At 48.0% G+C, this 23,179-nt stretch overlaps 1 protein-coding gene across 6 annotated transcripts in view; it reads right to left on the bottom strand.

The window, feature by feature from the left end:
- Nucleotides 1–23,179, bottom strand: part of TGS1 (trimethylguanosine synthase 1) — a 258,536-nt gene that overhangs the window by 191,315 nt on the left and 44,042 nt on the right. For all 6 annotated transcript variants that reach the window (XM_063923733.1, XM_063923734.1, XM_063923732.1 and 3 more), the window contains one exon: nt 8,415–8,522. In XM_063923733.1, coding sequence (XP_063779803.1) covers nt 8,415–8,518 — 104 coding nt within the window. In that variant the 5' untranslated portion in view covers nt 8,519–8,522. The remainder of the gene's footprint in view (nt 1–8,414; nt 8,523–23,179) is intronic.

Below are 23,179 nucleotides of genomic sequence, written 5' to 3'. Positions count from 1 at the left end.
CGACACCACCAAACACACTGGGCTATAGGGGACAGACCCACACTAAGCCTGTCAGGGAGACACAAAGGGAGTTTGCCAGCTCACACCCCAGCGCCTAACTTTGTTCTGAAGTGTGCAATACACAGCCCCAGAGTTGTCAGCGCTTTTCTTATCAGAAATAATAAGCACCAAATCAACTGTGCCCCCCCTGTTTTGCCCGTTACTTGTTACAGTGGAGAGGAAGGCTCAGCGTCTCTGCAGCTCTGTGGAGAGAAAATTGCGCTGGTTAGAGCTATGAGGGCTAAGCCACGCCCCCTCAATGGCGCGCTTCAGTCCCGCTTCCTGTGAAATTATATTTATACCTGCGGGGGTATAATATGTGCCCAGGCACCCATATGTATTTGCCAGTGCCCCTCCTCCAGACCTCAGTTGGAGAAACTGTGCCCAGAGGAGACGGACAGTAGGAGGAAAGGATTTTTGTTAATCTAAGGGCAAGATTCATACCAGCCCACACCATCCACACCATATAACCTGGAATATACGCAACCAGTTAACAGTATTAACAAAACAGTATCAGCCAATGACTGATCTTAACTGTAACATAACCCTTATGTAAGCAACAACTATATACACGTCATGCAGAAATATGTCCGCACTGGGACGGGCGCCCAGCATCCTCTACGGACTAGAAGAAAAAGATTTACCGGGTATGTTTAAAATCTTATTTTCTCTTACATCCTAGAGGATGCTGGAGACTCTATAAGGACCATGGGGATTATACCAAAGCTCCAAAACGGGCGGGAGTGCGGATGAGTCTGCAGCACCGATTGAGCAAACATGAGGTCTTCATCAGCCAGGGTATCAAACTTGTAGAATTTTGCAAAAGTGTTTGAACCCGACCAAGTAGCTGCTCGGCAAAGCTGTAAAGCCGAGACGCCTCGGGCAGCCGCCCAAGAAGAGCCCACCTTCCTAGTGGAATGGGCCTTTACCGAATTTGGTAACGGCAATCCCGCCGTAGAATGAGCCTGCTGAATCGTGTTAGAGATCCAGCGAGCAATAGTCTGCTTAGAAGCAGGAGCGCCAACCTTGTTGGCTGCATACAGGACAAACAGTGCCTTTGTTTTCCTAATCCGAGCCGTCCTGGCTACGTAAATTTTTAAGGCCCTGACTACATCAAGGGACTTGGAATCCTCCAAGTTTCCCGTAGCCACAGGCACCACAATAGGTTGGTTCATATGAAACAATGACACCACCTTAGGCAAAAATTGAGGACGAGTCCTCAACTCAGCTCTATCCACATGAAAAATGAGATAGGGGCTTTTGTGAGACAAAGCCGCCAATTCGGACACCTGCCTTGCAGATGCCAAGGCCAACAACATGACCACCTTCCAAGTGAGAAATTTTAATTCAACTGTTTGAAGAGGCTCAAACCAGTGAGATTTTAGGAACTGTAACACCACGTTAAAGGTCCCATGGTGCCACTGGGGGCACAAAAGGAGGCTGGATGTGTAGCATTTCCTTTACAAAAGTCTGGACTTCTGGGAGAGAAGTCAATTCCTTCTGGAAGAATATAGATAGAGTCGAAATCTGTACCTTAATGGAGGCTAACTTTAGGCCCATATCCACTCCTGTCTGTAGAAAGTGGAGAAAACGGCCCAAGTGGAAATCTTCCGTAGGAGCATGCTTGGCTTCACACCAAGATACATACTTCCTCCAGATACGGTGATAATGTTTCGCCGTCACCTCCTTCCTAGCCTTTATCAGAGTAGGGATGACTTCCTCCGGAATACCTTTTCCAGCTAGGATTCGGTGTTCAACCGCCATGCCTTCAAACGTAACCGCGGTAAGTCTTGGAACACGCAGGGCCCCTGCTGCAACAGGTCCTCCCTGAGAGGAAGAGGCCAAGGATCTTCTGTGAGCATCTCCTGAAGATCCGAATACCAGGCCCTTCGAGGCCAATCTGGAACAATGAGTATTGTCTGCACTCTTTTTCCCTCTTACGATTCTCAATATATTTGAGATGAGAGGAAGAGGAGGGAACACATAGACCGACTGAAACACCCATGGTGTCACCAGGGCGTCCACAGCTACTGCCTGCAGGTCCCTTGACCTGGCACAATACCTCCGAAGCTTCTTGTTGAGGCGTGACGCCATCATGTCTATGTCCCCAAAGACTTGTTATCTCTGCAAAAACTTCTTGATGAAGTCCCCACTCTCCTGGATGGAGATCGTGTCTGCTGAGGAAGTCTGCTTCCGAGTTGTCCACTCCCGGAATGAATACCGCTGACAGAGCGCTTACGTGATTTTCTGCCCAGCGCAGAATCCTGGTGGCTTCCGCCATTGCCACTCTGCTCCTCATCCCGCCTTGGCGGTTTACATGAGCCACGGCTGTGACGTTTTCTGATTGAATCAGAACCGGTAGGTCGCGAAGAAGATTCTCCGCTTCTCATAGGCCGTTGTATATGGCCCTTAATTCCAGTATGTTGATGTGTAGAGAAGCCTCCTGGCTTGACCATAGTCCCTGAAAATTCCTTCCTTGTGTGACTGCTCCCCATCCTCGGAGGCTCGCATCCATGGTCACCAGAACCCAGTCGTGAATGCCGAACCTGCGACCCTCTAGAAGGTGAGCACTCTGCCGCCACCACAGGAGAGACACCCTGGCCCTGGGGGACAGGGTTATTTTCTGATGTATTTGAAGATGGGACCCGGACCCCTTGCCCAGAAGGTCCCACTGAAAAGTCCTCGCATGAAACCTGCCGAAGGGGATGGCCTCGTAGGTCGCCACCATTTTCCCCAGTACTCGAGTGCAATGATGGACTGACACTCTTTTCGGTTTTAACAGGTCTCTGACCATGTTCTGGAGTTCCTGGGCTTTTTCCATCGGGAGAAAAACCCTCTTTTGTTCTGTGTCCAGAATCATGCCTAAGAAAGATAGCCGAGTTGTTGGAACCAACTGTGACTTTGGTAGATTTAGAATCCAGCCATGCTGCTGCAGCAATCTCGGGGAGAGCGACACGCTTTTCTGCAACTGTTCCTTTGATCTTGCTTTTATCAGGAGATCGTCCAAGTACGAGATAATTGTGACTCCTCGCCTGCGTAGGAGCACCATCATTTCCGCCATTATCTTGGTGAAAACCCCTGGGGCCGTGGAAAGCCCAAACGGCAACGTCTGAAACTGGTAATGACAGTCCCGTACAGCGAATCTCAGGTATGCCTGATGAGGAGGATATATGGGGACGTGAAGGTATGCATCCTTTATGTCTAGTGACACAATAAAATCCCCCCCATCCAGGCTGGAGATAACTGCCCTGAGCGATTCCATCTTGAACTTGAACCTTTTTAAGTACAGGTTTAGGGATTTTAAATTTAGAATGGGTCTGACCGAGCCATCCGGTTTCGGGACCACAAACAGGGTTGAATAGCTCCCTTTTCCCTGTTGTATTAGGGGAACCTTGATAATCACTTGCTGTTGACACAGCTTTTGAATTGCAGCTAAAACTATCTCCCTCTCTGGGGGAGTAGCTGGTAAAGCCGATTTGAAGAATCGGCGAGGAGGCACGTCTTCGAATTCCAGCTTGTAGCCTTGGGATACAATTTCCATCGCCCAAGGATCCACGTCCGACTGAACCCAGACGTGGCTGAAGAGTCGAAGACGTGCCCCCACCGGAGCGGACTCCCTCAGTGGAGCCCCAGGTCATGCGGTGGATTTAGTAGAAGCCGGGGAGGAATTCTGCTCCTGGGAACTAGCCGTAGCAGGCATTCTTTTCCCTCTACCCTTACTTCTGGCGAGGAAGGAAGAGCCCCGACCTCTTCTGGACTTATGCGACCGAAAGGACTGCATCTGATACTGTGGTGTTTTCTTTTGCTGTGGGGGAACATAAGGCAAAAAGGCAGATTTACCCGCGGTAGCTGTGGAAACCAGGTCCGTGAGACCTTCCCAAAATAAAACCTCACCCATGTAAGGCAAAACTTCCATATGCCTCTTTGAGTCTGCATCACCCGTCCATTGGCGGGTCCACAGGGCTCGCCTAGCAGAAATCGCCATGGTGTTGGCTCTCGAACCTAGCAGACCAACGTCTCTCTGAGCGTCTCTCATATATAAGACTGCGTCTTTGATGTGACCTAAGGTCAATAAAATGATATCCCTATCTAGGGTATCAATATCAGCTGACAAGGTAACCCAAGCCGATGCTATTGCCGGTCTGAGCAAAGCACCCGTATGTGTATACATAGATTTTAAAGTAGTTTCCTGTCTGCGATCAGCAGGATGCTTGAGGGCTGCCGTGTCTGGAGACGGTAGCGCCACTTTCTTGGATAAGCGCGTTAAAGCCTTGTCCACCCTGGGCGAGGATTCCCACCGTACCCTGTCCTGTGCAGGGAAAGGATACGCCATAATAATTGTTTTGGGAATCTGCAGTTTTTTTGTCTGGAGTTTCCCAAGCCTTTTCAAATAACTCGTTCAGCTCATGAGACGGGGAAACGTTACCTCAGGTTTCTTTTCCTTAAACATGTGTACCCTCGTGTCAGGGACAGAGGGGTCATCTGTGATATGCAAAACATCTTTAATTGCAATAATCATATAATGAATACTTTTGGCCACCCTTGGGTGTGACCTTGCATCATCGTAGTCGAAACTGGAGTCAGAATCCGTGTCGGTATCAGTGTCTGCTATTTGGGATAGGGGACGTTTTTGAGACCCTGAAGGGCCCTGTGACACCGTCACAGCCATTGATTGTCTCCCTGCATTATCCCTGGACTCTGCTTTGTCCAATCTCTAATGTAATAAAGTCACATTTGCATTTAAAACATTCCACATGTCCAACCAATCATGTGTCGGCGTTGCCGACGGAGACACCACAATCATCTGCTCCACCTCCTCCTTAGATGAGCCTTTCGCTTCAGACATGCCGACACACGCGTACCGACACCCCCACACACACAGGGATATATTTATATGGAGATAGTTCCCCAATAAGGCCCTTTGGAGAGATAGAGAGAGAGTATGCCAGCACACACCCAGCGCCAACTGACACTGGAAACACAATTCCCAGATAAACAGCGCTCTTATATAATTATATATATATATATCTATACAATCACTGCGCCTTACAAGTGCCCCCCCTCGTTTTTGCCCTCTGCCACAGTGTTCAGCAGGGGAGAGTCCGGGGAGCCAGCTTCTGCAGTGTGCTGTGGAGAAAATGGCGCTGGTTAGTGCTGTGGGATCAAGCTCCGCCCCCTCAGCGGCGGGCTTTGGTCCCGCTCGAATTTTTAATACTGGCGGGGGATTGTATAATCTACTGCCTCCGCAGCCTATATGACTATATCAGCCAGTCCTAGAGGTTTATTGCTGCCCAGGGCGCCCCCCCTGCGCCCTGCACCCATTAGTGCCTGCAGTGTGTGTTGTGTGTAACGCTGCGCGTTACCTCAGAGAAGATCTAAAGTCTTCTGCCGCCTTTGAAGTCTTCTTTCTTCTAATACTCACCCGGCTTCTATCTTCCGGCTCTGCTAGGAGGACGGCGGTGCGGCTCCGGGACGAACGGCGAGGGTGAGACCTGCGTTCCGACCCTCTGGAGCTAATGGTGTCCAGTAGCCTAAGAAACATAGCCTATCATTTAAGTAGGTCTGCTTCTCTCTCCTCAGTCCCACGATGCAGGGAGCCTGTTGCCAGCAGTGCTCCCTGAAAATAAAAAACCTAACAAAATTATTTTTCAGAGAAACTCAGGAGAGCTCCCCTGTAATGCACCCAGTCTCCTCTGGGCACAGGATCTAACTGAGGTCTGGAGGAGGGACATAGAGGGAGAAGCCAGTGCACACCCATCTAAAGTTCTTTATAGTGCCCATGTCTCCTGCGGAGCCCGTCTATACCCCATGGTCCTTACGGAGTCCCCAGCATCCTCTAGGATGTAAGAGAAATAATGTATAACTTTATAGATAAAATATCACACAACAAAGCATATGGCAAGTGAGGACAATGGCAGTATTGAATAGGTATTCAAAATATTTGTCCTTTGGCCAGTGTTTATCAATACATTATGCGTGGATTTTTTCAGTTTTAAAATAAAGTCTCATACCGCATGAAGGTGGGGGAGCCAGCGGGTGGTATGTGTTGCAGGGTACCCGGGTATACCCTGTGACACAGCCTTGAGGAAGGGATATGTTATCCCGAAATGCATCGGCCATACCTGCCAGTGCCTTTTTCCTGGACAACCAGCGCATCACCTGGCGCATTGGGTACAAGCCTGCGGAGCCTTGCATACCCGTGTACAAGAAAATAAAGTTTTATAAATTTTATGGGGTATATTCAATTGAGGTCGAAAGCTGCCGTCTGTCGAAAAGACGTCAGTTTTCGACTTTTTTAGGTCAGAAGGGGTTCCGACATACTCAATGGAGTTAGAATAGCTGCCAATCCGCGTGCTTGTGCCCCCCTTTTTCGACCATCTCAATTCGACTTTAAAAACAGTCGAATTGAGATGCGGGAGCAGAGACGGGGGAGAGCCGCGGGCAGACGGGGGAGAGCATCGCCGGAGGATGTGTCACAGCCGCCGCTCACAGCAGCGTCCACCCGGCTCTAGCAAGCGAGACCTCGCTTGCTGAAGCCGGGTGGTTGCTGCCGTGAGCGGCGGCTGTGATGTGGGAGCAGAGACAAGGGGAGAGCCGCGGGCAGATCGGGGAGAGCTGCGCTACAGCAGCGGGTAGCGTAGCCGGATGTCGTCACAGCCGCCGCTCACAGCAGCGTCCACCCGGCTCCAGCAAGCGAGACCTCGCTTGCTGGTGCCGGGTGGATGCTGCCGTGAGCGGCGGCTGACACACATCCTCTGGCTACGCTGCTTTAGCCGCTGCTGCAGTGCTGCTCTCCCCCGTCAGCCCGCGGCTCTCCCCCACCTCAGCTCCTGGATCTCCCGAATTGAGATTGCATTGAATAGCCCAGGCCAGATCCATTCAGACAAATGAATGTCGGAATGGATCCGACTTCATTTGAATATACCCCTATATATCTTAGTGCATAGGTGACCAGCGCCAGAAAGAGTGAACACTGTTTCTTTGCACAAAAATTACTCTGACTTTTTTAGGGTAGCCAGACTGATCACTCATCCGGCAGCTCCTGGAGTCACCACGCGCAGGACCAGCACACCTAATTACACTGCATACAGTAATGCAGGTAACCTAAGTTTTTGTGGACATGAATTAGGGAGGGGGTGGGCTAGCCAGCCCTTGCAGCCAGATCTGCAACAGCTTACTGCAATTGTTGTGTTTTTTGAACATTTGCAGTGAGCTGAGATGACATATCAGACATCATATTTTTCATGCCCCCCCCCCCCGCCCCCCGCCCCAAGTCCATTCACTGAGCAGTGAGGACCGACTACATTGTTCACATGATAATGCACAGGAGACAATCTGGAGTGACATACACTACATAAATGGTGTTTTACCATGTTCACAGTAATAACACTACATACACATAGACATGTAATATGATAGCAAGACTGCCCTTACTGTATGTGAGAGGGAGAGAGTGAAAGGAGACCAGCACACCCAAGCTAAACAGCCCCAGTGAGGCTGCAAGCTGATATATCACAGTATAACACTGATAGTCTGTCCTGTGTAGGACACACATTGTGTACAATAGCGGCTCTCCCCTTTTGCCAGTTTCCGGCGATATTCTGCCTGTCTGGAGGAGCTGTGTGCGCTTGCTGCTGCAGCTGAAAGCAGAGGAAGGCACCAAAATGCAGCTGGTCCTGCTCTAAGGAAGCTCCGCCCGCTGTAGTGGCGCCAGAGCTACTGTGTTCTTTATACTGGCAATGTCTCCCAAACAGCTTAAAAACATCACACAAGTGCCGGTTTAAGCCACTGCTAACCAGTGTGTACCCAGGGGGATATAGCGGATCCCCCCCCAGGAGGGTCCCGTATGCCTCCCCTGCGTGTCAGCCGCACCTTGAACTGGGGGATCCCCCTAGCGGGGTCGCCAGTCTGTACTCACCACTGTCCCCTTCAGGCTGCTGTTAGGGGTGTGCAGTGTGCTACAATTGTGGCCGCAAAGGCGCAGTGCCTTGCGGTGCAACAACCTCTCAGGACGATGGTCCTGCAGCGTGGAAGCGGCTCTGACACCTCGCAAGGCCAGTGACTGCCCCCCCAACTCCCACGGTGCAGGTATGCTGTTGCCCAAACAGCATACCGAAAATAATAAAAGTTTTAAAAGAAACTGAAGAAAACTCTCTGGAGCTGCAAAGATGTGTATCCTCTCCTGAGGGCACTTTTTTCTAAACTGCCTGTGGGAGGAGGGGCATAGAAGGGAAGAGCCAGCACACCCAGTTGAAGAAATTTAAAGTGCACCGGCTCCTTTGGACCCCATCTATACCCCATCGTACTAAGTCTCCCCAATATCCCTTATGGATGCTAGTGGAAAAAACAAAAAACACAAAAAAAAGTACGCTTACTTGACAAAAGCTCGGGAGCAGAGACACAGTATCCTGCTGTCCTCACTTAGATCATCCAGATAAAGACACATCTCTGCCACACGATTCCATTCCACACACAGCATGATCCTAAAATCGTTAATATAAAATGACAAAGGGAAAGAATTATATAACTAAACCTCTGGTATACGTCAGGCAGGGCTGCCTTTTCCCTTCATTCCACACCACAATATAGCCTCTGCCACATTCAGCCCAGTCTGCGCTTAGGCAGATACATGAGTTGGCAGGTTACAGCACTCCATGTGATCAGTACACCTATCTCCTGAGACATGATTTGCTGCTGTGATAACACAATGATCTGATTGGCTACAGGTCTTCCGTACAGGGTACAAATTACTGAAAAGCAAATGAGGAATAAAATATATAAAAGGGCTCAGTGAAATGCATCTTAAGCTGGGTACACACTGGTGATGTGTACCCAACCGATAAATCGGCCTGGACGTTATCACCCGTGCAGCAGCGCTGACAAGGCAACGTCACTAGCGACCCCGGGCACCCGCATATTGGGCATACACACTGAGCGATATGCCCGATAAGTCGCTCCGTTTCGGCCAGAAATGACATATCGGAGTAATATGGCTCCAGTGTGTACCTGGCTTTACAAAAATATTGCACTACAAATGAGTGTTCTGTGTCTATAGTAAACATTTACAGATAATGACAACACATTGACAATTACTGGATTACGTTATACAGGGAACAGTATTTTGTGTACTTTTGATTATAAAAGATATTAGAAGTCACCATACAGAGACAAGTCTGCAGACTGATTTCATTTTATTCATATAGGTCATCGATCTCATGACTATTACAAATCACACTGCACAGGATATGTTATTCCATATAATACAAATTATATATTTCAAGATATAGGTTTGGAGGATAAAGTTATATGAATAGAAAATGTTGGGAAGTGATGATAGGTGAAAGATGTTAAACAAAACACAACTGACAATATATTGGTGCTATATATAAATAGCTGCTAACAAAATGAAATAAATAGTTAATCGACTTAATATTTTCAGGTGACATGAAACAACTTTTGTTCTTGCCATTTCATTAAAACAGCGAATTCTAGGGGGCGTGGCCACGGCGGCAAGCGGGTAGGAAGCAGGATATAGGAGCTCCCCGGATTATTAATCCTGATCCTCTCCTTGGGCTCCCCTAAGACTGCTTTCCGGCTCCTCCTACTCCTAGCCTCTCTGGGGAGGCGGCGGGCATCACTGAGAGACCTCTGCCTGCGTCTCCGGCCAGCGCCGTCTGCCGCCCGGACTTCAGGCCTAGGCCGCCAGCACATTCCCCGCCTCGATCTGCGGGACACGGCCACGCTGCCGCGGGCGCGCGAAGGCAGACCCGCAGAGAAGACTGCCGCTATCAGCGGTGTGGGGTGAGCGGCGCCCTCCCCTTGCACCCCCTGGATCCCATACCTGGCTGCTCCTGTCCCCTGGCGCCCGGGATCAGTGTGACTGAGTGGAGGAGTTGAGGCTGTGGGCCCGGCGGCCATCTTGAAAAGTACCTTCCTGCACTACTCCTGCACTGCACTGCTCTGGGACTCTCAAGGGGCTGCAGGGCTGGATGGAGTGATTCAGGACACGCTGCCCTGTTTCTCATTGCCCAGCCTATATTACAATATAACATTTCCCCTTGGATCCCCCTGGCCCCCCTCCCCTCTCTGATTCATTACAGGATGCCTGGGGCCCTGGTGCATTGCTGACACTGCAATTACTGTCCATTGCTGAACTTCCTGACACTGAATACCTGGGCTGTGAGTGCAGCTTGTACATTGATATTATGGTGAGGGGTGGTCAAAGCGCGGCGGCGGCTAAATTAGAGAAATTCGTCCGCTAGCCTCCCACCCAGCCGATGCATGCCTCTCCTAAAACCTCCCCTTCTACCCGACCCGTTCCCCCGGCCGGGGCCGATTCGGGTGCGGACATGCAGCCATCTGCCCCTTCCATTCAACAAGTCCTGGAGGCCACAGCGGCTAGCGAACAACGCCTATCGGACAAAATGGAGAAGGCGCAGTGCGATTTATCACTGTTACCCCAGAATGTACAGCGCGTCCGAGAGAGAGTGGGCGAAACAGAGACGCAGGTCTCCAACCTAGAGGACCTCACTGGCCCCTTGCAGCGGTCTGTGTCTGCTGTCTCCCAACAAGTTTCGGCTATGCAATCTAAACTCCTGGATATGGAGGGACGCCTTTGCAGAAACAATGCGAGATTCGTGGGCTTGCCTGAAAAGGAGGAAGGGGAACATCCCGAGAATTTCCTGAAGTCCTGGCTGAAAGAGGCGTATGGCGCTGAATCCTTTACGCCCCAGTTTGCGGTGGAACAGGCGCACCAGGTGCCATTCCGGCCTCTGCCCCCGGGTGCACCTCCGCGAACATTTATTGACAAGTTTCTGCACTATAAAGACCGGGACTCCGTCCTGCGCCTGGGCCGAGTGAAGGGCCCCCTGCTTCGAAATGGTGTTCGGGTATCGGCATTTCCAGATTTTGCAGCGGATGTCCAAAAGGATCGGGCCAAGTTTCTGCCCATCAAGCGGCGTCTTCGTGACCTGGGTCTTCCCTATTCGATGCTGTTTCCCTCCAGGCTGCGTGTGGTGGCGGACAGGGAAACTAAGTTCTTCAGTTCTCCGAGGGAGGCTGCGGCCTGGCTGGACAGATATGCTCCGGGTGCCCGCCAGATTGCTCCTGACTGACATCCAGTGTCCTTTCTACATCGGCCTACAATATGCAAGTATAAGTCCGGGGAGCTTCCCTTTGAATTAGTTGTTCTGGACTTTGCTGGGTAGTGACTTTTACGCATCGGGTTTTGTATTGCGGGGTTTTGTTTGAATCTGTATGCTACGCATAGCACTGCCGTAGGCTTTCAGATCACCAAGGTTAGAGTTCTGTTTGGGATATGTGTATGCCACAATTCGGGGAGGTATACGGGGAGGGGGGATGTTGTTGGGATGATGTTTGTTTTTCTATTCCTTTTTTTCTCAAGTTTTTGTTTTTCATATGGCTATTTACCAAATTGTGAGGTGACGAGGTGCTACTTAAGGGGGTCTGGCTCGGGATTTGGGGCCTGCGGACGATATGGTTCCAGGGATGGTAATAAATACGGGCAGATAGATACTTGGATAATGGTGATGGGGGGGTTCCTTTCTCACCTTGTGGGGTCTCTGAATGCTGTGTCTCAGATGACACAAAGGACGACATGTCTGCCCTAAAGATTTTGGCATGGAATGTCCGGGGCATTAATAATAAAGTGAAGCGATCCTTAGTATTCCAAATGATTAAGAAATATGGCCCGGATATCATCTGTCTGAGTGAAACTCACCTGGAGGGAAATAGACTATTGTCGCTCCGCAGGCCTTGGGTAGGCTGGGCGTATCATTCCTCCCACTCCTCCTCTTCCAGGGGGGTGTCGGTCATGATAAAGAGAACTGTACAGTTTGAATTAATTACGGTAAACACGGATCCAAATGGTAGGTTCGTGTTTCTGGAATGCAAGCTGAACTCCCGTAATTTCTTTATTTTGTCTGTTTATGTTCCTCCCCTGTTCTCGTATAATGTCCTGCAGAAGGCAGCCTCATTTATTGCTTCCTCTCCACATACTCCTGTTCTTTGTTTAGGGGATTTTAACAACGTGTTGGACGCCTCTCTAGATAGATGGAGGTCTTCTCGGGATTCAGGGGCGGGGGTGGCCAATCTATATACCAGTCTAAGTTTGCGGATTTTATAGATAGCATGCAGTGGGTGGATGTCTGGAGGGCTCGCTACCCTTCGCTTAGGCAGTGTACTCATGTTTTTCCAGTACGTACGGCTCCTTCTCCAGAATCGACCTGGCCGTGGTCTCGCCCAAGCTCCTACCTAGCATAACGGATGTTCATTATGAGGCACGGGGGGTGTCCAATCATTCGCCCCTGTTGCTGTCTCTCGATGTGGAGTGCCGGAGGGGACAGTCATATTGGAAGTTGCACCCGTCCTGGCTGGTTCAGCTGGAAGAGTGCCCGGATTTACCGTCTAGATGGGAAGGTTTCTTTGCAGATAACGCGGGCTCGGCCCCCACACCGGTTGTATGGGATGCGTTCAAAGCTTATCTACGTGGTACACTGATAGGCAAAATAAATGCCCGCAAGATAGAGTACAGAGCGACGGAGAGACAGCTTGAATCTGAATATAGGGATCTAGAGACCCGCTATTTGACTCAGGGAACCTCTGCGCTAAAGGCAAGGTGGCTGTTAGCTCAGGAGGCCTGGCTGGCTCACCTTTCGGATAAAAATTAACGCTCCCTTTTGTTTAGGGCAACCAATATCTATATGCAGGCGGACAGGCCAGGTAGTTTATTGGCCCATTTGGTGCATTACGACCGTCCAGGGTCCACGATAGTGCAGATGTCTGGCCCTGACGGCTCCATAGTAGATAATACCCCCGACATAGCGCAGATGTTCCTTTCATACTTTAAAGAGGTTTATGACTCTCAGTCGACGTGCTCCGTGGAATTCTTAGACCTGTACCTGTCCAATATACCCCTTCCCAGGCTTTCCCCCGAGGCTAGGGATATTCTAGACGCGCCCTTGACTTTGGAGGAGGTGACGGCGGTGGTGGGAATGTCTCCTAGTGGCAAATCTCCAGGAAGCGATGGCATCCCCACTGAGCTGTATAAACAATACATACAGTTCTTTGGTTCCAGGCTGCATGAGATGTATACAGACATATTTGCCACTGATCAACTTCCTCCCTCAATGTCTGAGGCCGTAATTATAGTACTGCCAAAGCCCGGTAAATACCCCAAACTAGTAGAGTCCTATATGCCGATCTCCCTTATCCCTACCGATGCCAAGATCCTGGCAAAAATCCTTGCGGTTCAGCTTAACTTGGTCATTACATCTATAATACACCAGGATCAGTCTGGCTTCATGCCAGGGAAATCCACGTCCATTAATTTGCGCAGGCTATACACTATCTTGCAGGCTTCCCATGACTTCCCCTCGGACGCGGTTGTGGTTTCACTGGATGCGGCTAAGGCATTCGACAGTGTCGAATGGCCATATCTATGGGGGGACACGACATGTATGGGCTTCGGCCCTAATTTTATACGATGGATCAAATTGCTGTATCAAAGCCCACGCGCCAGGATCTCGGTTAATGGCTATGTTTCTTCCTCCTTTACTTTGACTCGGGGCACCAGACAGGGATGCCCCCTCTCCCCAGCCTTGTTTGCCATAGCCATCGAGCCCTTGGCTTGCTTGGTTAGATCGCACCCGGACATTGGGGGAGTTGACACGGGTCCATGTACTGACAAAATAGCCCTTTATGCAGACGACCTGTTACTTTTCTTACACGACTACAGTGTGGATATGCCTGTAGTGTTGCAGGTCATAGAGACCTTTGGCGACTTTTCTGGTCTCCGCATAAACTGGTCCAAATCATCTATAATGCCCATTATGGGCTCTCCTCCCCGGGCTCCGAGGATTTCCCTGCCGCTGAGCTGGACAGGCCAGTTTAAATACCTAGGGATCCAGGTTACTAATGACCCTTCGGACTTTATATCCTTGAACCTTGACCCACTTGTACAGATGATTGTACGCAAGTCGAGGACTTGGTGTAAACTCCCGCTGACAATGACAGGTAGGGTTAGCCTTATTAAGATGATAGTTTTGCCCAAATTACTGTATGTTCTTTCGCAATCCCCTGTATACATATTCCCGGCCTTCTTCAAGAAATTAAACAGTATACTAACATCTCTGATATGGGCCAATAAAAGGCCTTGAATAAAGTTAAATACCCTCACTAGACAAAAAGATGATAGCGGATTGGCCTTGCCTCACTTCCAACTATATTACTATGCGGCCCAGCTGGCACACATCAGTATCTGGTTGCGGGGAGGAGGCCGGTCTGTGCTGGGCGTTTCTCCGATGTTACTACCCGGACCCTTCTCCGGCACAGATTCTAGTGGGGGGGGAGCGCTTCTCGGCTGTCCCCTCCTATTATTTTTCAAGCCATGAAGATTTGGCTAGCTTTGATGCGTATGCTTGGGTACGATAGTATGGACCCAGATACTCCCCTTTGGCACTCTGCATCATTCCATGAATTGGGGTCTCTGGAGGGGGGGGGGGCACATTCAGTAACTTCCATATTCCAGTTATATAACAATGGTACAATGAAGTCCTTTTCAGCAACTAAAGGTCTCCCAAACTCTTACTTTTATAGATTTTTACAGCTCAGGCATGCTTTACAATCACAGTTCGGGGATTCTCCCCCGGTGCTCCTCCCTTTCCCCATAAAGACCTTTCTATGCTCATTGGGTCGGGTCAAGGTGATCTCCATCACTTACTCGTACCTTATAAAAAACAATTCATGCAGACCCGCTCTCGAACCTTCGGGAACGCTGGGAGCGTGATCTGGGCCTCATGGATGTGGAGGACTGGGAGGTGGCACTGGGGAATTCGAGCCAGGTCACCAAATCACTACGGTTCCAACAAATCCAAATCTTTATATTGCATAGATCATATATGACACCGAACAGGCTGGCCAGATTTGGGGCTGGTGGCGCTGCCGCTTGTCCTAAGTGCAGGGCCGCTGGCGGATCATTCTGGCACCTGGTGTGGGAGTGTCCATCCTTGCAGGCGTTTTGGGTTGGGGTCGGGTCGATTCTGGAACATACGGGAATACCGAGAGGTATGCTGACTCCAAGATTTTGCATTCTGGGAGTGGGAGGAACTGACTCGGGGCCTAAGTGGGAGGACTTGTATGCACGTAGTATCTGCGCCTTCGCCAAGGTGTGCATTGCGCGGACATGGATGGCTCCACATTCCCCTACGATGTCTGCATTTAAGGCCCTGGTGAATGACACAGTATTGAAGGATAGGTACATTTATATGAAATCTAATGCCCTCTCTAAACACGAAAAGATATGGTCCTCTTGGATTAACTCTATTTATTCCTCCCCTTAGAATTTAAAGATTTATAATTTAACCTAAATTACTGTACGCCTTTTACAACGGCCCGGTTGTCTGGGACTCGTGGGAACGAGCCAGGCTCATCTCCCGTATTCTACACTATAGGGATAATGCACCTCACCTCGCATAACTGTAGGAATCTAGGCTTGATGGAGTTGTTTTGTTTATGGTTTATGCTACCTTTTTTTCTTTTTCTCTCAGGTGTTTTGTAGGCTGTATTAGGCCTCATAGTTGGGGGAGGGGGGGGGGGGGGGGGTTATCGCAGTATCTCAGGGAGAAAACAAGTAATGTTAGTATGTGTTTTGAATCTTATTGGCAGACTTCAGAGAATCTGGTATCTGTGGGTTGACACTATATGGACCTGCGACTACTTGTTGTACCACGCATATACATATATTGTTGAGAAGGATATGTGCATGCATATATTGTATAACAATAATTGAAGTTCCCAGTATACACTGAAATTATTTCATTCTTGTTGAATAAAAATACTCTATACAAAAAAAACAGCGAATTCTACTCTACCTGTGTCACACTGTGGTCTGTAGGATAAATACACTGCTCAAAAAAAATAAAGGGAACACTAAAATAACACATCTTAGATCTGAATGAATGAAATATTCTTATTAAATACTTTGTTCTTTACATAGCTGAATGTGCGGACAACAAAAATCACACAAAAATTATCAATGGAAATCAAATTTATTAACCCATGGAGGTCTGGATTTGGAGTCCGTCAAAGTCGAAAAATATTGTAATGCATACATCATGTACTAACCACACACACATGCCCGCTGCGCGTGCACTTGTTCCGTCGTGCGTGCACATATCCGCAATTTGCGTATGATCGCTCCCGCGATCCTGCGCGTGGTGTGGGTATTTACGGCGGAGTTTGTGAGCACATAGAGGGTTATCAGAACATTACATATTTAACCCAAATAGTGCACATTGTACACATAGCCCCCCCTGCACCACATCAGCAAGTATCAACAGTTTAAATGATTCCAGGACTAAGGGATTCGCCTTTGCATGATAGGAAGGGACATACTAAGGTTATAAGGTGATGTCTAGTATCCAGCTGTAGGGTATTTTAAGGGTAACATTCCGGTGTTGGTTAGAGAAAGATCGCATGTACCTGCGTATAGTTATGTGCAGAAGTAGAATATAGATATAAACTGTATTTACTGTATATTATGTATGCGGCGGGAATCCAGAGGAGACCACCCACAAGAGCAGTTGGGAAAGACATCGCCCACCTTTTCAAATCAACCTATGACCTCTCCTGTAATGTAAAGATGCATCTCTGTGTCCAATGAACAAAGGGATTACAGTAACCATTGTATTGTTTATGGAAGTTGTGTATAAAAATCCTATTGCTGCCTGGCCGGTCAGAAGACTCTGAACGCTATCTACCTGATGAGCGGAGGACTGGTCCAGGTTGCGCAAGCGGATATTCTCGCGTATGTACATTGACTGTAGCCATTATTCTGTTGTAGATTTATCTTGTTAGCCTTGTAGTGTATAATTTGTATTGTTATCCCCTTTCAAATAATCCACTGTGGCGTTAGAACCCAGCGGTTAATTACAAATCGGTGTTGTGTCCTCATTTCCCTGCTAAGGTTTAAAGCGTATTACATTATTTAACTGTATAAGGTTTAAGAGTGTATTGATAAGGTGTGTACGCACTGCGCGTACTTTATACCATCAGCGCTGCATAAGGTTTAAAGGTATAACATCACTGCATTGCATTACTAACAAGGTTTAAAGTTTATCAAGTGTGTGCGCGCGCTGTGCTTACTTTGTACACCCAGCGCGGCGTGTGTACGCTAAGTCCGCACAACGTACGGGACTCTGTACGCAAATAGCGTACAAAGTGCGTAGCATGTATATTAAGTATAGCTTTATGGTGTAAGATAATATCGACATTATCAATTGGGGGCATCGTCCGGTTTTTCCTCATACCCACAACCTAGCAGGTGATAGCAGACTTTATCAGCAAAGGGCGGACAAGTATCCTACGTAAGCCTTTTCCTGGCCGTAGAATACACTGGTAAACCCTATCTCAATTGCTGATAAGATAAGAGTCTGCTCTGCATGGTTTGTAGGGATGCTGGTGGGATCCGTAAGGTAAATACGCAGAGCTATTTTAAAAAAAGTCTGAATTTCTGTTTGGCGCCAAATGCGCACACAACACACGCATACACCTGTACTTTGTATACCTGCTCGCATTGTTGCCATAAGTAGTGATTATTAGATTCATTTTGACCTATGCTGAGAAATTTGTTGCTATTTAGTTAAAACATAGACTAGATATTAAGGAAGTAAAACACAAATACAGTCTGGCCTAGTTAAACAGGTTTATACAGAAAGATACTGTTGTGTTAAGTAAACGATTATAGGTAATATCGCTTACATTTATAGAAGTGTGGGATTTGTACTACTGCGGACGTACGTCTTTGTACACGTGTCTCGGATAAAGTACGGGACTGCGCACGCAAAGTGAAGGCATACGCACAGTCGCGTGTTTACGCAACGTGCGTAAGGGTACGGCCGCTAAGTACAAATTACACAATAGCATTGTTTAGTTTAGGCGCGGGACGGTAGCCACGCGATAATAGCACAAATTGCTCAGTGTCCAAGATTTAGTTTAAATAATACCTTTTTTTACTGTATTACCTCTGGTACTAAGGCTGTTTATCTGAATGAAAGTTAATTTTCTGTACAGAAAAAACCAAAGTGTATTTGAGTGAACGAACGTGAGTGTGCAAACAATAAAGGTTTTGTGGACCCAGGGAATTCGGGATCCCGTAGGAGACCACACCAGGTGAGTGGAGACTTGGTGGCGTGAGAATAGCTTGCTCACGTTAACATAGCTTAAAGTACAAAAGAGCAAAGTAGCAGATATCGCAGACCAAAGGTCAGCGAAGGTTTAGAGTACTGCAGACCAAAGGTCAGCGAGGTTTTTGTTTAGATACCGCAGCCCAGGGGGTTAGCGGAGAAACCCATATAGGCCCGTTTTGATACGCTCCGGCTGAGGTTTCGCAGCCTGCAAAATCGATTCCATTGGTCGTACGGCGGATAAGTAACAGTTACCTATACGCTGTGCGATTGGACCGAGCGTTCGTGAGTGCAATACTTAGCGCAAGGTGACACCCTTTTTACGAGCTTTGCGTAAAATCGCGGGATCATTAGCACTGGGTGTAGCATACGCAAGCGTGATTTGTGTAAAAAAAAAAAATTGTTTTAAGGGAATTTTGCTGGTCACTCAGGAAATCTCCAACAACCAATATTTACTGGAAAGGGTAAGTCACTCCCATATACTTCCAGTAAATAGAGGTTACATAGGGGCCCTAGGTTGGGTACTACCTTCGCTGACGACAGTATTTGGTAGTATTGGCCAACGGTGGCGTGAGTGGGTGAAAGCACTCGTAGAACTTTCACAGTTGCCTTATATTGAGTATTTTGTTTTTTTGTAGGATTAGCTGAGAAGGCAATACCTGCAAAATATGGGGGCCAGTTGCTCAAGTAAGGGACGTTCAACCAGGGTTCAGGTTGACATTCCGCGGCCCAGGGGGTCAGCGAGGTACATAATGTGTGAGAAGCATGGATCACACACTGAAGTTTTTTGCAATGAATGGGAACGTATGACTGCGGAAGATAGGGAACCATTTTCTAAGGTAGGCAGTTTTGAACCAGAAGTGTTGCAGAATTTAAGAGTTAGGATGTCTGATAAAATCCCAAAAGCAAAGGGTCAGACACACAAACTGTTTCAGCAAGAGAGCGATATGCAAGAGAAATTAACATATGCAGCCGGTTCCAAACCTAGCGGGGATGAGAACACAAACACACCATTGTCGACACAGGTTGAAAGGGAACAGAAGGCTACAGTCAATGATACATCCGTAAATGATAGAAATTGTATGAAAGAACAATGTATTAACCCTAACTTTTGCAAAATGTATCCGGTTTTGAAGTCTCTCCAAGGTTTTAGGTCACAGGGAGATGAAGGATTCAGCCAAATTGCAGCTCTCCTCCAAGCAGTCATGTTGCAGGAAACTCAGGTGGGACCTGTCCAACCAGGTATAGCAGTAACAGTATTCCCCAATGAAAGAACTGGTGAGGTCACAGCTACCGGAAAGTATGAGACAGTTCATTGCACAGAAACAACACCACCACACAGTAAACAGATTAGGAACGGAATGGTAGGATTACACCCTGTCTTGGAAATGGTAACTCCCAATGGGGGAACCGATAGTCAGGAAGTAGTCCTCACCGAGAATAATGCAATGTATTACCCGTGGCCCAGAGATGAGCTGCGATCAATCATTTCAGAATTCCCCAACCCTCTGAGGCATTTAGCCAAATGTCAAAAATTTATCAGAGATCTGGGTAATGTGTATGAACCGACAAACCAACATTGGCGGACAATTTTGAAAGCATGTTTACCCCCAAATATTGACACCCAGAAATTTACCACTGATTGTAGGCTAGAGTCGGACAGTCCTATGACTGAAAGAAACAATCAGGAAAACATAGAACGAATTAATAGGCAACTAGAGTTGTGTTTTCCCACTGAGTGGAGAAGAATTTTCTCCATAAAACAGAGGGAAAATGAAATGACATCTGAATATTTCTACCGAGCACTGCAGGAAATGGATAGATACATGGGAGTATCAGATACAGGGAACAACGAAAATTACAGAAAGGTAGCTGTGTCTGTGCTAATGGACGGACTCGAGCAGACAGTGAGGGACAAAGTACAAACATCTTTGCCTAATTGGAGAGGGGTCACAGTAGCTTGCCTTAGAGCAGAGGTCCTCAAACTCGGTCCTCGGGGGCCCCACACAGTGCATGTTTTGCAGGTCTCCTCACAGAATCACAAGTGAAATAATTAGCTCCACCTGTGGACCTTTTAAAATGTGTCAGTGAGTAATTAATACACCTGTGCACCTACTGGGTTACCTGCAAAACATGCACTGTGTGGGCCCCCGAGGACCGAGTTTGAGGACCTCTGCCTTAGAGTGCGCGCAATTGTACACCACAAAAATATTGCTAGGCATAGAGAACTGCAGGAGGAGAGGCTGAGGATTGAAAGTATGCAGGCTCTTACACCAAAGTCTCATCATCCCAAACCTCAAAACCCTAGTAGTAACCAAATACCGAGGATATGTTACATTTGTAAAAATAAAGGACATTTTGCTAGAAATTGTAGGAGGAGTAGAGCACATAGCCAATATAGACCCCTAGACAAGAAAACAAGCCACGTTATTAAACACATAGACGGGATCAAGGGACATATAGTAAGGAATCACGATACAGTATAGAAAAACACAGATTCGGTTAATGGGAAGAACAGAATAAATGCAACTTTACCCTCTTGACAGAATTTACGGAGATTAGGAGGAGGCTTCTAAACTTCTGCTTCTCTCTCTCTAGCAGAAGTGACGTCTAAGTAATTTAACAGGAGTTTTGTTAGAGATGGTATACATATAGAGTGCTCCCACCCAGGAAGCACAAAATGTTAAAATACCCATGAAGACTAATATTGCATTTCACTGTTTTAGAAGCATGTCCATCACAGGTAGAGGAAATTATCTCAAGGATACCGGGTTCCCTATGAACTTAGAATGGACAAGACACTGGATTGATGGCTGGAATAGTCCCAGTAGAGATATAACACACATACATTTTTTTAAGGGGAACAGACCGATTAGGGAATCATTCCCCGTGGTGCCCAATCCAGATGTCAAACTTTGTAAAATCTTCTTTGTTACTAAACTCTGTGAGTTGCCTTCAAAGTTTCCTCTTCATCTCTGACGTTCACAGACAGGATTACCGCTCAAACGTCACATGTCTACTCGGTCTTTTCAGAGGCCTGCCCAAACCCAGTATATCTCACCAGCATCACTGTGCCTGGCCATGTACAAAGGGTGGAGTGTGGAAAATAAGAATTTACTTACCGATAATTCTATTTCTCGGAGTCCGTAGTGGATGCTGGGGTTCCTGAAAGGACCATGGGGAATAGCGACTCCGCAGGAGACAGGGCACAAAAGTAAAGCTTTCCGATCAGGTGGTGTGCACTGGCTCCTCCCCCTATGACCCTCCTCCAAGCCAGTTAGGTACTGTGCCCGGACGAGCGTACACAATAAGGGAGGAATTTTGAATCCCGGGTAAGACTCATACCAGCCACACCAATCACACCGTACAACTTGTGATCTAAACCCAGTTAACAGTATGATAACAGCGGAGCCTCTGAAAAGATGGCTCACAACAATAATAACCCGATTTTTGTAACTATGTACAAGTATTGCAGATAATCCGCACTTGGGATGGGCGCCCAGCATCCACTACGGACTCCGAGAAATAGAATTATCGGTAAGTAAATTCTTATTTTCTCTATCGTCCTAGTGGATGCTGGGGTTCCTGAAAGGACCATGGGGATTATACCAAAGCTCCCAAACGGGCGGGAGAGTGCGGATGACTCTGCAGCACCGAATGAGAGAACTCCAGGTCCTCCTTAGCCAGGGTATCAAATTTGTAGAATTTAGCAAACGTGTTTGCCCCTGACAAGTAGCTGCTCGGCAAAGTTGTAAAGCCGAGACCCCTCGGGCAGCCGCCCAAGATGAGCCCACCTTCCTTGTGGAATGGGCCTTTACATATTTTGGCTGTGGCAGGCCTGCCACAGAATGTGCAAGCTGAATTGTATTACACATCCAACTAGCAATAGTCTGCTTAGAAGCAAGAGCACCCAGTTTGTTGGGTGCATACAGGATAACAGCAAGTCAGTTTTCCTGACTCCAGCCGTCCTGGAACATATTTTCAGGGCCCTGACAACATCTAGCAACTTGGAGTCCTCCAAGTCCCTAGTAGGTGCAAGGCACCACAATAAGCTGGTTCAGGTGAAACACTGACACCACCTTAGGGAGAGAACTGGGGACGAGTCCGCAGCTCTGCCCTGTCCGAATGGACAAACAGATATGGGCTTTTTTGAGAAAAAACCACCAATTTGACACTCGCCTGGTCCAGGCCAGGGCCAAGAGCATGGTCACTTTTCATGTGAGATGCTTCAAATCCACAGATTTGACTGGTTGTAAACCAATGTGATTTGAGGAATCCCAGAACTACGTTGAGATCCCACAGTGCCACTGGAGGCACAAAAGGGGGTTGTATATGCAATACTCCCTTGACAAACTTCTGGACTTCAGGAACTGAAGCCAATTCTTTCTGGAAGAAAATCGACAGGGCCGAAATTTGAACCTTAATGGACCCCAATTTGAGGCCCATAGACACTCCTGTTTGCAGGAAATGCAGGAAACGACCGAGTTGAAATTTCTTTGTGGGGCCTTCCTGGCCTCACACCACGCAACATATTTTCGCCACATTTGGTGATAATGTTGTGCGGTCACCTCCTTTCTGGCTTTGACCAGGGTAGGAATGACCTCTTCCGGAATGCCTTTTTCCCTTAGGATCCGGCTTTCCACCGCCATGCCGACAAACGCAGCTGCGGTAAGTCTTGGAACAGACATGGTACTTGCTGAAGCAAGTCCCTTCTTAGCGGCAGAGGCCATAAGACCTCTGTAAGCATCTCTTGAAGTTCCGGGTACCAAGTCCTTCTTGGCCAATCCGGAGCCATGAGTATAGTTCTTACTCCTCTACGTCTTATAATTCTCAGCACCTTAGGTATGAGAAGCAGAGGAGGGAACACATACACCGACTGGTACACCCACGGTGTTACCAGAACGTCCACAGCTATTGCCTGAGGGTCTCTTGACCTG

The sequence above is a fragment of the Pseudophryne corroboree genome, chromosome 5 (genome assembly GCF_028390025.1).
Source record: "Pseudophryne corroboree isolate aPseCor3 chromosome 5, aPseCor3.hap2, whole genome shotgun sequence".
NCBI classification, from domain to species: domain Eukaryota; kingdom Metazoa; phylum Chordata; class Amphibia; order Anura; family Myobatrachidae; genus Pseudophryne; species Pseudophryne corroboree.
The sequence above is the reverse complement of the archived record's forward strand: the minus strand, read 5'-3'. Positions and strand labels throughout refer to the sequence as shown.